The sequence below is a fragment of the Larus michahellis genome, chromosome 1, assembly GCF_964199755.1.
Source record: "Larus michahellis chromosome 1, bLarMic1.1, whole genome shotgun sequence".
Lineage (NCBI taxonomy): Eukaryota > Metazoa > Chordata > Aves > Charadriiformes > Laridae > Larus > Larus michahellis.
This window is the reverse complement of record NC_133896.1, coordinates 43,890,251-43,903,594: the sequence shown is the minus strand read 5'-3', so window position 1 is coordinate 43,903,594 and position 13,344 is coordinate 43,890,251. Positions and strand designations below refer to the sequence as shown.

General features: G+C 34.4%; 1 protein-coding gene across 8 annotated transcripts in view; it reads left to right on the top strand.

Annotated features, from left to right (window-relative positions):
• The window catches only part of PPP1R12A (protein phosphatase 1 regulatory subunit 12A), a 123,606-nt gene that overhangs the window by 91,229 nt on the left and 19,033 nt on the right, over positions 1-13,344 (top strand). For 4 of the 8 annotated variants that reach the window (XM_074574013.1, XM_074574004.1, XM_074573995.1 and 1 more), the window contains 8 exons: positions 254-376; positions 2,097-2,258; positions 2,684-2,860; positions 6,579-6,669; positions 7,592-7,789; positions 7,966-8,134; positions 10,203-10,321; positions 11,026-11,091. In XM_074574013.1, coding sequence (XP_074430114.1) covers positions 254-376; positions 2,097-2,258; positions 2,684-2,860; positions 6,579-6,669; positions 7,592-7,789; positions 7,966-8,134; positions 10,203-10,321; positions 11,026-11,091 — 1,105 coding nt within the window. The remainder of the gene's footprint in view (positions 1-253; positions 377-2,096; positions 2,259-2,683; positions 2,861-6,578; positions 6,670-7,591; positions 7,790-7,965; positions 8,135-10,202; positions 10,322-11,025; positions 11,092-13,344) is intronic. The other 4 variants (XM_074574037.1, XM_074574046.1, XM_074574029.1 and 1 more) reach the window with 1 other exon arrangement.

Sequence of the window (13,344 nt, the reverse complement as noted above, 5' to 3'; positions counted from 1 at the left end):
TTAAATCCTTTTTAGCAGTTTTTCTTTTGATGCTACTTTTCTATTACATTTCTAACAGTGTTAGTATGAATGTAGTATTTTTCCACGGAAGCTTGAAAATGATTGTCCATAAAGGTTATTTTATTCCTGTTCCAAGTGGTTATGTTTAAGTGTGTTATCCAGGGTTTTAATCTTTAATTTGAAGCTTCTTTTCAGCTCGCATCAAGAACAACCTTCTTTAATATGAGTTTGATAAATAACGGCTTTTTCACAGGGACTCGTCTGCTAGCTCAATACGTGGCGGCAGTTCTTACACCAGGAGAAAATGGGAGGAAGATGTCAAGAAAAACAGTTTGAATGAAGGTCCTACATCATTAAACACAAGTTATCAAAGAAGGTGTGGGATTTTCTCTTGTATTTTTTTATCAAAATAAGCTTACAAATTAAAAGAAAAATTATCTACTGAATCACTTTGTAAGGACAGTTTAAAATTGAATGGTGACGTGTTAAAATGTTCAGAGTATTTGCAAAGTATGTACTTATGCTGATGCAATGCTTATGCTGATTTTAAAGCTACATCATTTTAACTAGCTTTGAGTGTTGCAGCAACTGCTATATAATTAAAATTATATGCTTCCTTTTTCCATTGTTTATTTCAGTTTGAGGTTTGTTTGACTCTTTCTGGAATAGCTCAGTAGCCAAAGACAACTATTTTAAATGTTGTAGTAGAGATAATTTTGCTTGATATCTGAAAAGGGGAAAAATGTTGTCTCTGTCGAATTTTGATTTTGCGTGACAGTATCGGAGGTCTTGGGCTACTCTCCATAATAATGGTAGATTATAGCCACACCTGCCTTGAGTATGAGCATCATAGAAAGCATACGTAAAACTCACTTGAATGCGAAGTAAATGATGGTTAATATGAAAATAACTTTCAGGTATGTGTGGTTCCTATCTTGCAGGATTTTCTCAGAAGGAATCATATCCTGCAAATATATACATGATTAACTTTACTCCGTTGTATAGTTTCAGTATGGCTATTAGAGTAAAGTTCTTCATTGGAATTAGTGGAGCATTAACTATCTAAAATGAATAGATCAAAAGGAGAAGTTGTCATTCAGGTAGCTAAGCTGCATATTGATATGTGCTGCTGATGATACGTGGTGACGGGTATTTAACTTTTTTTTTTTTGTCTTGACATTGATGTTGTCAGTGACATGTCAGGCTGTTTCGTACAGCATAATAAATCTACATTTTAAATACATTTTAAATTGCATGTGGTGCTTTAACAGTGTATTGCCTTAGTTGTTCTTGTACAATTATTTTTTTCTTTATCATTTTAGAATTGATAGTAATAGAAAAAATGATCAATTGCAGAATGACAAAGAAGCATCTTTCCTTAAATTTTTTGCAGTTAGGAATATGATGTTCTGTCTCTCTTAACTGTGGGTTCTGAGGTTTAGTCATGGACAAACATCCCGATTTGGTAATGCAAAATTTGTTCATCCAGAACCAATGAAAAAAATGTGGAAACCACTGGATCTTCTTTACAACTTGAAGAGCAAGGGAAAAGCATGAGTGGGAGGTTAATCTTTCTGGGAATGATTAAAGTTCAAAAAAAGAAAAAGAAAAGGCAATGCATTTAATTGGTTGAAAATTATAAGAGGAGTAATATTGAAGACATTTTCTTTTCTGACAAGCTGTGGAGTAAAATTCTGCGTTTTCTGAGGTATTCGGTGTGGGTGAAACAGCAGTTTAAAACTGGGACATTAGGGGTCCTTTATGAATAGTAGTATCTTGATCGCAGTAGATGCGATCAAGACAGTCATACACAAACCAGTGAGATTCCATTCTTTAGCTCCTCCTCTTGTGGAGAAATGGTGAGGACTAAGGGACACTTCTGCTGCCCTCTGAAGTCATAAATTAAAAGATTTAGTCAAAGAAATAGTGAAGAAAATGGCTTTTGAAAATGCTTCTTTTACCCCAGTAGTTTCTGAGACTCAACTGAGACACAGAATACACCGGCAGGAATTTAATGGATCATTCACAGCTTTGTAATATTTTAAGGAGCAAAGATAAGTAACACAATGCATTCATTGTACACGTCTCTCCTTCAGTGGCTCCTTTGGTAGAAGACAAGATGATTTGATTAGTTCTAATGTTCCAAGTACTGCATCAACAGTTACCTCTTCTGCTGGTCTTCAGAAAACACTGCCTGCCAGCGCAAACACTACTACAAAGAGTACAACGGGTTCTACTTCAGCAGGTGTACAAAGCAGGTAATGGCACCAGCACACTGCTTTTTTCTTTTTTTTGTCAGGTCTATTGTGTGCTTATGTATGTGCATGCGTTCTTGTTTAGTAGATCCTGGGGCTCTGGATTTTTTCACTTTCCTGTTAAATTTGTTTTAATTTTATACAATTTGGCTCGAAAATTGTGAATGGCTTTCTCCTGTAAAGTGACAGCCATGTTGGCATAAAAGAATGTGGAAGGGTGAAGAGTTCAATTATTGTGAACTGTTCCATTCTTAATTTATTCAATTTAATAGCTCAAGTTGAGCTTTCATAGTAGAGACATTTCTCAGTTTGCTTTTAAAAAAAAATCCATCCCTCAATTTACATGTTATTAGTTGTTTAGTAAAGTGCTTTCATTGTTTAGCTGTTTCCTTTTCTCTTTTTTTGTGTTGCTGCTTGTTATGCTGTAGTACCTCAAATCGTTTGTGGGCTGAGGATAGTACTGAGAAAGAAAAGGACAGTGTTCCTACAGCAGTGACCGTTCCTGTTGCACCATCTGTTGTAAATGCCACAGCCACTACCACAGCCATGACTACAGCTACTTCTGGCACTGTGTCCTCAACGTCAGAGGTCAGGGAGAGACGGAGGTGTGTAAAGGTCCTAAGAGTAATGTCGCTCTTATACAAAAAGGTTTTTGTTTTTTTCTTATTTAAAGGAATGTGTTGGTTACCCCAAATTTGGATATTGCAGTATGTAAAGCAGTGGTTTTGCTTCCTGTGTATTGAAACAACTAGCAATATGCCTCGATTTGTGTAAGAGCTTAATACCAGTAGAGATCATTCATGAAACTTAAACTTCGATATTCTATATTTTTGACTGGCCTTGGGTTCTCATTTGGTATGCAGTATTTTCATATTGCTGTTTCCGTTAATAGATTAAATGGAGTCCTCTTAAAAATACCCATAATGAAACTGCAAAAATGCTGAATTGAAAATAAGAAAATCAGTAATTAATTACTTACTACAGGTGCATTGCTGCTGATGGTGCTACTGTGCCACTGGCAGTATGCTAATAAGTTACAGCGGAGCATTTGTTCAGTCATTTTGGTGCCTGGCACTCCTGAGGAGAGAGTATTGAACCCAACACATTCTGTTTATTTCATTGCATCGTTTAGGGTCTCTTCTATTTGAAACGTAATACACAGTTATAAATGCAATGCTTTAAGAGTATTATTCAGTGTGAAGGATTAGTAAGAATCTGATGTAAATCTTAAGAATACAGTGCTTTTTCTGTTATAGTTACATGGTGGATGAGTTTAGATGCATAGTTAAGGTGCATAGTTACGTTTCCATAGAGTTGTTACCTACTATTTATGGAAGCAAAAGTAAGATTTCATAAGGTTGCTAATTCGTGTTAGCTTTCCCTGGGTTCTTCTTCTTCTGGATATTTATAAATGTTTATCCTTTAACCCTTCTGCTGAAATGCAAATTCAGATTTCTGTGTTGCTCCCGTAGGAGTTTTGAACTGTAGCTCCTGTATCGGTGCCAGATGCGCGTATCTCTCTATGTTCACAGAGATAATGAAGATGTTTGTTCTTGCAGAAGAACTGGATTCTAAGGCAGCAATATTTAAAGATTCCTCATAGCTTTAGGCCTATTTAGGATAGTCTGTTTTCCGTAGTCTTCCTTTTGTACCCAAAACTGAGATGAAATAACTTCTGTGAAATGGGGATTTTTTTTTTTTCTTCCCCACCATGATTCAGGAGGTGCCCACATGTGCTTACAACCCATTTCAATAACAACCGTAGTTGGGACCTGCATTTTCCATAGCAAAATTTGGCTGAATCCAAGAAAGGAAAAGCAAAACCAACAAAACGCATCTTTTTTTTCTAAAGTAGTTCAAATTTTAAAATGCAAATGCTGTTTCAGTGTCACATGAGCTAGAAAAGCAAGGAAATTTAGAATTAAGGCTTTTGCTGTCTCGTTTGCTCTTACTAGTGTGTGTATACTAATGCGCATATACTACATACATTTTAGATACCTGCAATTGGCCTGAAATTCCTTGTTTTTATCTGACTTTGGGCCGATTGTGTAATATAGTGTTGCAGATGTATTATTGATGGCTTATTAAACTATCCATTAAATCTTAGAATTGAGCAAAACTGGAATAATTAGTGCATGCATGTGAGAAGGTAGCACTCTAAATATCAGCACATGCATATCTATCTATATATACAGATACATATATATGTGCATGTGTGTGTAGCTATGTATGTTTATATGCACATGAAAAATTTGTCTGTATAAGAAATATATGCTAAATATTTTCTTAAGAAATGAAGTTGGTTAATCCATATTTATAGACTGAAAGTGTGTATTTAGAAAGTATGTTCGAAATAGTATTTCAAAGAATATTTGAAAAGTAAGGACATTATAAACTACTTTTAGTAACAAAGCATGTAATGGTGCATCCTTTTGGAATAGCTGAAGAAGCTATATTCTTTATCGAATTTTTAGGGTTGGTTTAGAGAAACAGGGAAGAGAATGACAAACGTGAATCTTTAAATCTTTGTATCATGAATAATAGCGCATAGGTGACCTGCGTGGCATACACAAGGGGTGCCAGGGAAAAGGGCACTTTCCGCTCTGAGAGCAGCTGTAGCGTGCTTCTGGCGAGTTGGGAGTTTTCATTTTCCCTCGGTGAGGTTTAAAGTATTTCATATTTATTGGAGGGTAGGATTGCATACACTGGTTACTAAAGAACAAATTATATGGAGTAATTTGTAGCAATTTTCAAACCCTAAAGATTACACCTGGTCTGCAATCAAGACCTCCTAGGTAGGTGGTATTTCAGATTGTGTTAGTTAAAGCAGCTAAAAAGTACCCTTCTCCTGATACAGATGGGGCCTAGGGTTCTAGGAAAATGGAAAGTATCAAAAATGCTGTTTGCAAGAGAACGAGATAGGGAAATCAAATAAATATAGTGGGATTTTTTTCAGATGTTCCATAAAATAGGCAATGTTTTTACATTTGTAAGTATAGCAGCTAGTTATAAATATTTTCCTGCGTTCTAGGAGTAATTCGTTTAATAGAGATAGAACATGGGTAGTAATCCATAGGTCTGTGTCAATGGAGTTTATTTTTAAAACTTAGAGTTGTTTTAGAACTGGTTTTAGTATGTGCTAACAAATATATAATTAGGTGACCAAAGAACTGCTCTTTCCATAGATAAATGATTTAATTGTTAATAGGCGATGGCTTTTGAAACATCATCACTAGCCAATTATTGAATCATTAGCCAATTATTCTTAACTAATGACATTTCAAAATATAAACAATCAGAAAACATTGCAGAATCTGAATCTGCTATTTTTAATGTAGCTAATTTTATGATCTAAAGAACCTCAGAGAGGTTTCGTGTTTTAAGCAACCTTTTAGCAACCTTCTGATTTTGCTTTTTCAAATTTTCTAATTTTTAGCTAACCTAAGGATTTTTAAAAAATGTTAAATTGTAGCAGCATTCCCAGAATATTCTAGAATAGAAAATCAACAAATGTATTCAAAACTTTTAAGTTCTTTATTGATGGTTTTACATACCTACATACATATATATACATGCTACATACATACAAATATATACATTTATGCGTATATATGTATCTCTTCTTTTTTATCTCAGTTACACAGATTGGAGAATTTCTTTAAAGAGTCCAGACCTTGTATGTCTACTCTAGTAGCCTTTTGGCTTTGATTACAATTACCTGCTTACTCTGCAGGTTTTTTGTGGGTTTCATGAAGATTTATTTTTAAGCACAGTTTTTTCAAAGGGAGTTGGGTTACTCAAAGCATGGATGATTCATGCGAAAATATGGTAACCACCTCCGCAGAGGTTTTTAATCTCTGGTGCAGTAGATGGTATAATTAAATTTTCTGCATTAGCAGTACATTTAGCTTTTTCTAAAAGTCTACAGGTTATGTTGAAAGTTCATACACACACAGAGATACGTATTTTGTGTACACACGTGTAACTGGCTGTATCTCTTGAGGTCTTCTACCCCTAAGTTGGTAGGCTAGTGAAATACCAAAAAAGCTAGGTTATATTTAGAGAAAATGGTAAAAAGAAATCTGAAGTAAGCAGGAAAACACTGTATATTTTAATTGAATTCTAAGGCTGCTATCTTAATGAATAGATTAATATGGTAGAGATGAAACGTCTAAAATGTAATCCATCTTATATGGATTGTTATGGATTTTCTTCCAGTTGCTTTGGTTTTCAGTCATACTGTGTTTGGGGTTTTTTTTGACCATTTAATATATTTGTACAAAAATTATCATTTGCTAATTTTGCTTGTGATTAACTCTTTAGATCATACCTCACTCCAGTACGGGATGAAGAGTCAGAGTCCCAAAGAAAAGCTAGATCCAGGCAAGCAAGACAGTCTAGAAGATCTACGCAGGTACAGTTTTATTAAAGCTTCTACATTTATGGTAATATACCCATGTAGCTCCCTGAGTACAGTGAAGTTTTAATTTCCCAGTAAACCTCCAAAACTGGTGGGTCTTCCTGATATAAAAGAACTTGCACCAGATGTAATAAAGCCTCTTTTTTCCCCTTTTTCCCCTGAAAGCTTTAGGACCCTTCATTGTGTGCTGAAAGTTGCTTTTTCTAATCACTGAAGAGTGACTTAATACAAATTTGAAAGCAGAGACTCATCCAGTGAAAGGAGGTTCTTGATTCTGGTCAAATGGCTTATTCGAGTAATTGTGCCTGATGTTATGTAGATGTTTAAGAATTTAAATTCTTCAAGAACTAACAGCTATATGCTTCTGGCTGAAGACTTAATGTAGGCATAGCATACTGTATTTGCTTCCATTTCTAAGTCTTTTTTCAGTGCATGGACTACTGAAGATAATGTGATTGAGCTGACCAACGTATGGATAGCTAATAAGATCCATGTCATAAAAAAAATACATTCAGCCTAGTTTCTGTGGACGCAGAAGAGTACTAAGGAAGTCCTTTCTTTCAAAAATATTTAGTATGCTTACAATGATACTGGAAGGATCTAGTGGGTTCTTAAATGATTTCTATATGATTTTCTATGTGATCTGTATGTTTAACTAAAAATTGCGTTGCTGGAGAATCTGTGGTAGTTCACATTACAGCAAACACTTGCCACTAATCAAAGAGGGATGTTTGGTTCCAAGATTTGAGAGAAAAGCTTATAGGTAGAATAGATCAGTAAAATTTATTTCTTAATAGATAGAAATAATTTTCTTAAGCTGAATTTTGTCTTTAAGATATGTATTTATATCATATGATCATCCACATGAATACAAGTTATATATTGAAATGTTGTTTGCTGACTTCTGTTTTCACAGGGCGTAACACTGACAGATCTTCAAGAAGCTGAAAAAACTATAGGAAGAAGTCGTCCAACGCGAACCAGAGAACAGGAAAATGAAGAAAAAGAAAAAGAAGAGAAAGAAAAGCAAGACAAAGAAAAACAGGAAGAAAAGAAAGAATCTGAAACTAAAGATGATGATTATAGACAAAGATATTCCCGAACTGTTGAAGAGGTATTTTCATGATGGGTCTCTTTAGGTAGAGAAATTATATGAATCTTAACTCCAATTATAATATTATAATTTTGGTACTTCTATAGGATTTATTTATTTATTTAAATGTTTTCAATCCTGTGGTTTATATTTTTTTAATCTTGGTAAATTAATTTTTACATTTTTCTGCTGAATAGCCATATCATCGCTATAGACCAACTTCAACTTCAACTACTTCATCGTCCACCTCTTCGCTCTCCACCTCCACTAGCTCTCTTTCAACTTCAAGTCAACTAAACAGACCAAACAGCCTTATAGGTATAACTTCTGCCTATTCTCGGAGTGGAACAAAGGAAAGTGAGAGAGGTAGGAGTACTGTTTGTGAAGGGTTTTTTTTTGTTGTTTTAATTGACAAAGGGCTGATTATATTTCTAAAGATAGTTCAAAATGGGATGTGGTAGGTAAGACCACGGGAGGTGTATCTTAACTCTCGTCTCTTGTAACAAATTCCAAAACTTGCATATAGAGAGAAAAAAAGATTTTCTGTACTTGGTGTTTTGCAGCCGTTTAGTATGTGAATTTGTGTTTTCCGTTGGTGGGTCACAGAGACGTCAAATACACTGTCTTCAGTATCCACGTAGTGCTTTAATTTCTGCTTTAACACAGCAACAATAACAAAATACCACATTTCAGAGTTTAAATACTTGCAGGTATTGAGCAGGAATTTTACTTGATTAAATAATTGCTAAATAATAGGGTTTGTTTCAGTCTTTCCACATCAAAGGACTGGAAGCATGCTTTAAGGAGCTCTCAGGGTTTCCGGAGCAGTTGATAACAAAGGGAAGGGGATATTTGCAGTGGTAGTTCAGAATAGTTAATGGAACCATACTTCTAGATACTTGATTGGTTTATGTCATCTTAAGACGAGGATCAGATGTGTGATTCAGAGGTCAGAAAAAAGCTTTTCTCTGATGTCACAGGGGTTTTGCCCTCATTTCAAATGTGAATCACCTGCTATAATTCTCAGAGATGTTGTGCCTGATCAGTTGCCTGTCAAAGGAGGAGGCTGGTGACATCCAGCGTGATCTCCTGTTCTCTCTTGGAGGCATGCCGCTGTTGACTTGGGAGAAATACTTTAATTCCAGTTATTGATCGGTAACTTGAATAGGATTACTGATTAAAATTGATAATTTTCTTATACAGAAGATCAGATTAAATGATCCATTGATCAAATCTCCATTTACTATATAGCAGTATTGCCATGTTCCCTAGACTGGGATTTTCTGAGGAAGTTATTAGGGCTAAGCTTCAGGGATACGCTTTCTGATTTTTTTCCCTCTGTCCTAACATGAAATGAAATTTGGATTAAGGTTCTTCAATAACGCATGCTTGCTCTAGGAAACTCTTTCTAGACTGTTCTATGGAAGAGATTTTCATGGGTAAATATTAGGTACAGCAGGGTTTTTTTCAAGTTATGACTTTAGGAGGAGAAATACATTACCATCTGAAAGCCCAGAGGTAAAATCATCATTTATTTAAAGGAAAGTTACATGTTCACCTTGAATATTTGTATTTCTTTCTTTTCTGTTTAATTCTTGTGTCACACTAAAATGTTTATTTACCTCTGAAGACGAGTGACGGTAAAGTTCTTAGTGGTGCTTCTATCTGATCTCAAATCTGTGGTTTCTTCCTTTAATAAAAGAACAGCAGACTGAATAGGCTGCATGATAAAATAAGTAAATAGTTTCAGTTTGGGCAGGTTTGTTTAATAGTTTTTTTGGTACAAATTACTTGTAAACATATAGGGGAGCAAGCACAATCCTGAGGTATTATGTCGGTTTTGAATTGCAATTGCATTTCTTTTAAAGAAAAAGGAAATATATAATACAGTATTAATCTAATCTAGGAAATCCCATTTTATTTTTCCTTCGAGCAAAAATGGAGAGGGCTGTGATGAAAAGGGGGGACTCTTAAGGAGGGCTTAACAGGCTTTTAAAAGTTTGGGGTTTTTAATATCAAATTCTTGAGGTAAGCAAAAAAACTTGTTTGATGAAGAACAGTGAAGAATTATCTCCTCTTATTTTGTACTTTTATATGTCTAGTGACACAGATGTTTAGAATTATTACACGGCAGTTTTGAAAATTGAATTTTAAGTCTAATTTGTAGTGTATTACTGTTAGATTGAAATGTTCTGTTTAGGTGGCTGAGATGGAATTAGTATTTTGCAGTTGCTATTCAAGAATTGGAACAATGTTTATAGTATTTTAGAGCTATATTCTGAGGAATGTATGTTACAGCAAACCATGTATGGGTTAAGAAGCTCTTTAACAAATTTATTTCAGGTAAGAAAAATTGTAAGCATTTTAAAGACTGAGAATTATTTCAGAAAATTAGATTGTATCATACAATGAGTAAGAAAGTTGTTATTAACAGAAGGGGGCAAAAAAGAGGAAGAAAAGGAAGAAGATAAGTCACAGCCTAAGACTATAAGGGAAAGGCGGCGACCAAGAGAAAAACGACGATCTACAGGAGTTTCGTTTTGGACTCAAGATGTAAGTAACGACTGCTACTGCTGATTTATAGCCTTAGCTTGTAGCAATATGGAATGTGTATAGTGTATTCTGAGAACAGAGAATAGTTTAGAGTAATACAGTATATAACTAATTGTTCTGGGAAAACTGATGCTTGTTCAAGCTATGTATTCTCTGTTGCTCTGTTTTGAAGCTTTCAGGAGCAAAATCAAAATTAAGTCTAAGTTATGTTGAGAATGCTAAAAAGAATTCTAAAATACTGTAATAAACGTAACTTAATAGGAATTAATCGTAATCAAAGGAAAAAATAATCATTGAACAATTCTTTTCTATGGCATGCATACCAAAGCTGTAAGAATGAGACTCGTTATCTGGCACATTACGAGTAGCCACATACTTAAAACTGAAAGAACTGCTGTCAGGTTAGAAGGGTTATAGTTGATGTTTCAGCCAAATCCCTTTCCCTTTTCTTTGTCATGGGACCAGTATGTAATTTTGTAAAAGCAAGATCTTCCTGTGCCAAATACAAAGTTCTGCTTCCTTCAGTACGGAAAACATGTACTTGTTTGAGAATTTTCATCATATAACCCATATATTCTCTGTACATTTTAGTTAGGTAGAGTTTCACTGCTCTTAGATTCTCATCTTTAAAGTCTAGAATGCCTTAAAATCTCAGTAAGCTTTGAAGAGTTTAATTATTTTTCCTCTCCCGTGTCTTTCACCAGAGTGATGAAAATGAACAGGAACACCAATCTGATTCAGAAGAAGGAACAAATAAGAAAGAAACTCAGGTACTTTTTGAAAGTTAATTAGTATATTAACTTTCTAACAGATGCATTTTGTTCATAAAATTTCTGTTGCAGTTGGATTCAATTAAAAGAGTACGTAAGGTAGAGTTCTTAAGAATGCTTTCTCATTGATCATTTGTGGCCATGATTCAGTACCCTTTCCTTTGCAGGCTGTAATAACAATTCTTAACATATTAACAATGGCTAAAACTCATGTTTTTCATTCTGATTATGTAGAATTAGCATCCAGAAAATGTAGCTGAAATTTCTGACACATAGGTCAGGGACATGTTGCAGCAAGTTAATGGAGGGAGCTTTCAGTTTCTACCTTGGAAATATCCTTGTTCCATCTGTTCTGTTATTTTCAGATAAATGATGTCCAGTGACTTATGTGCAGTAATTAAAACCTTTTAAAAGTGGTGTCAATAATGTAATTAACACGTAACATGAGAAGTTAACATAATGAAGCATAGGAAGTTGAAGAGCACAATGTACCTTATTTCTCCATTGAAGAAAATGGATTTTTGAACATCCTAATTCAGTATTATTAGTTTCATTAAAAAGTCAGTGGAAAACAGCATAATAGGCTTGATTTGATGGAAAAAGTCCATATAAACTGAATGGTATGTGATAGTGGGATGAAGAGGGATTAAAAGGGAAGTAGTGACTTAAACTGTACTCTAAAATGGTATAGCAGAATGTATTTCTTTTGACCTAAACCCTGGAGTAACACACTACAGAATCAGGTTCATTACTAAGGAATAAAACTCAAGTGATGTTTCTCTCCTTTTTATGAAAGTTTCCATCACACATTTCTTAACTACTTCAGTTAGGAGACTCACTCTGTGCCATTTTGGCTTGCTGTTATTTTTTATTTCTGTGTCCCGTTAACATAAATGCTTAGCCTGTTTCCTTTCCTTCCGGTAGTACACATCGTTATCTTCAGATCTGTAATTATTCCATATTCTATTCTGTAAAAATTCATTTTGATAGTGCATGTGGTGCTTCTGATAGAATTAGACTCGTATAAAACTAGAGAGAAATAGTGGTAAATCAGGCCCAAAATTATGAATATGATCTATGATTAAAAGGGTGGGCGTGTTGGGGTGGGATGGTGAAGTGTAGAATTGGCTGCCTAATCATGGCTTGACGTAGGAGTCAAAACATTCTCTTAGCCTGTATATGTCCTACAAAAGACTCTGGTAGTTTGGTTTCATTATAAATCAATATAATATCAGATTAGAGTTCATGGAGAGCTCTGAAATAAATTGAACGTGTGAACCAAGTTCACTGTCACGTAGCTACATACATTGATTTTGCTTTATTAAGTTGTTTTGTCATATCAGCTGCAGAAAATATGAAAACAGAAAGTGAGTTGAATATCAAAATAAATATTCCATGTGTTTTTAAGTTTTCTTTTCAGATTATGCCAAACTTAGTACGGAATTTCCAGTATAGTATCAAAATTGCAGAAAATGTCCTAGTCTCGTAATCATTATAATTCTATTAACTATGAGGTATCTTAAAATTTGTGTATAATAATGTCATTGTTTTCATATTAAGGTTTTTTTTCTTTTGCATACAAACAGTTTGTCAGAGATTTAAAACATTATTTAGATTTCAAGTAACTTCCTCTCTTTGATAAACAACTATTTAGCATTTACAATGATAAACTGAGAACTAAATATATTACTTTTGACAATGCAGTATTTTGCCACCTCAGAAAAATAACAGTGGAGTAGATCATGAACATTCTAATAGGCGATTTGTTCCCAAATCCATGGCAAGAAGTGTGGGGATTTTTACTTTTTAAATGCCTAAAGAAATTGAACTTTCCTTTTTGCAGTTGCTAAATCTACTTGCACTTTAACACAAATCTTGCACATTTTGTTGTAGGTACTCATCATTATTTGCTTATAGATCCTTCTCAGTTCTAGGAAGAGAAAAGCTAGAGATATGAATAAACTAGAATTATAATGAAAAACATTCAGTAAATATTTATGTTTTTTTCAGTTGTGCTGGTTATTTGATGTAGTGCTATTCAGAAGACAGAAACTTTGGAAATACTGAAATTCTCTGTTTCTCCCTTATGTGGTGCTGCTGTTGTTCTTTTTGCTTGGTGAAGCTACAAGCCAGAGGTAGAAGATGGTAACTATAAACTTCCAAGGGCTTTGGCGGTAACTCAGGAATTTAAACTAAAGAGAGGAGGTCAAGAGCAAGCCTTGCAAATGAGTGCATGCTAGGAAGAAAATTAAA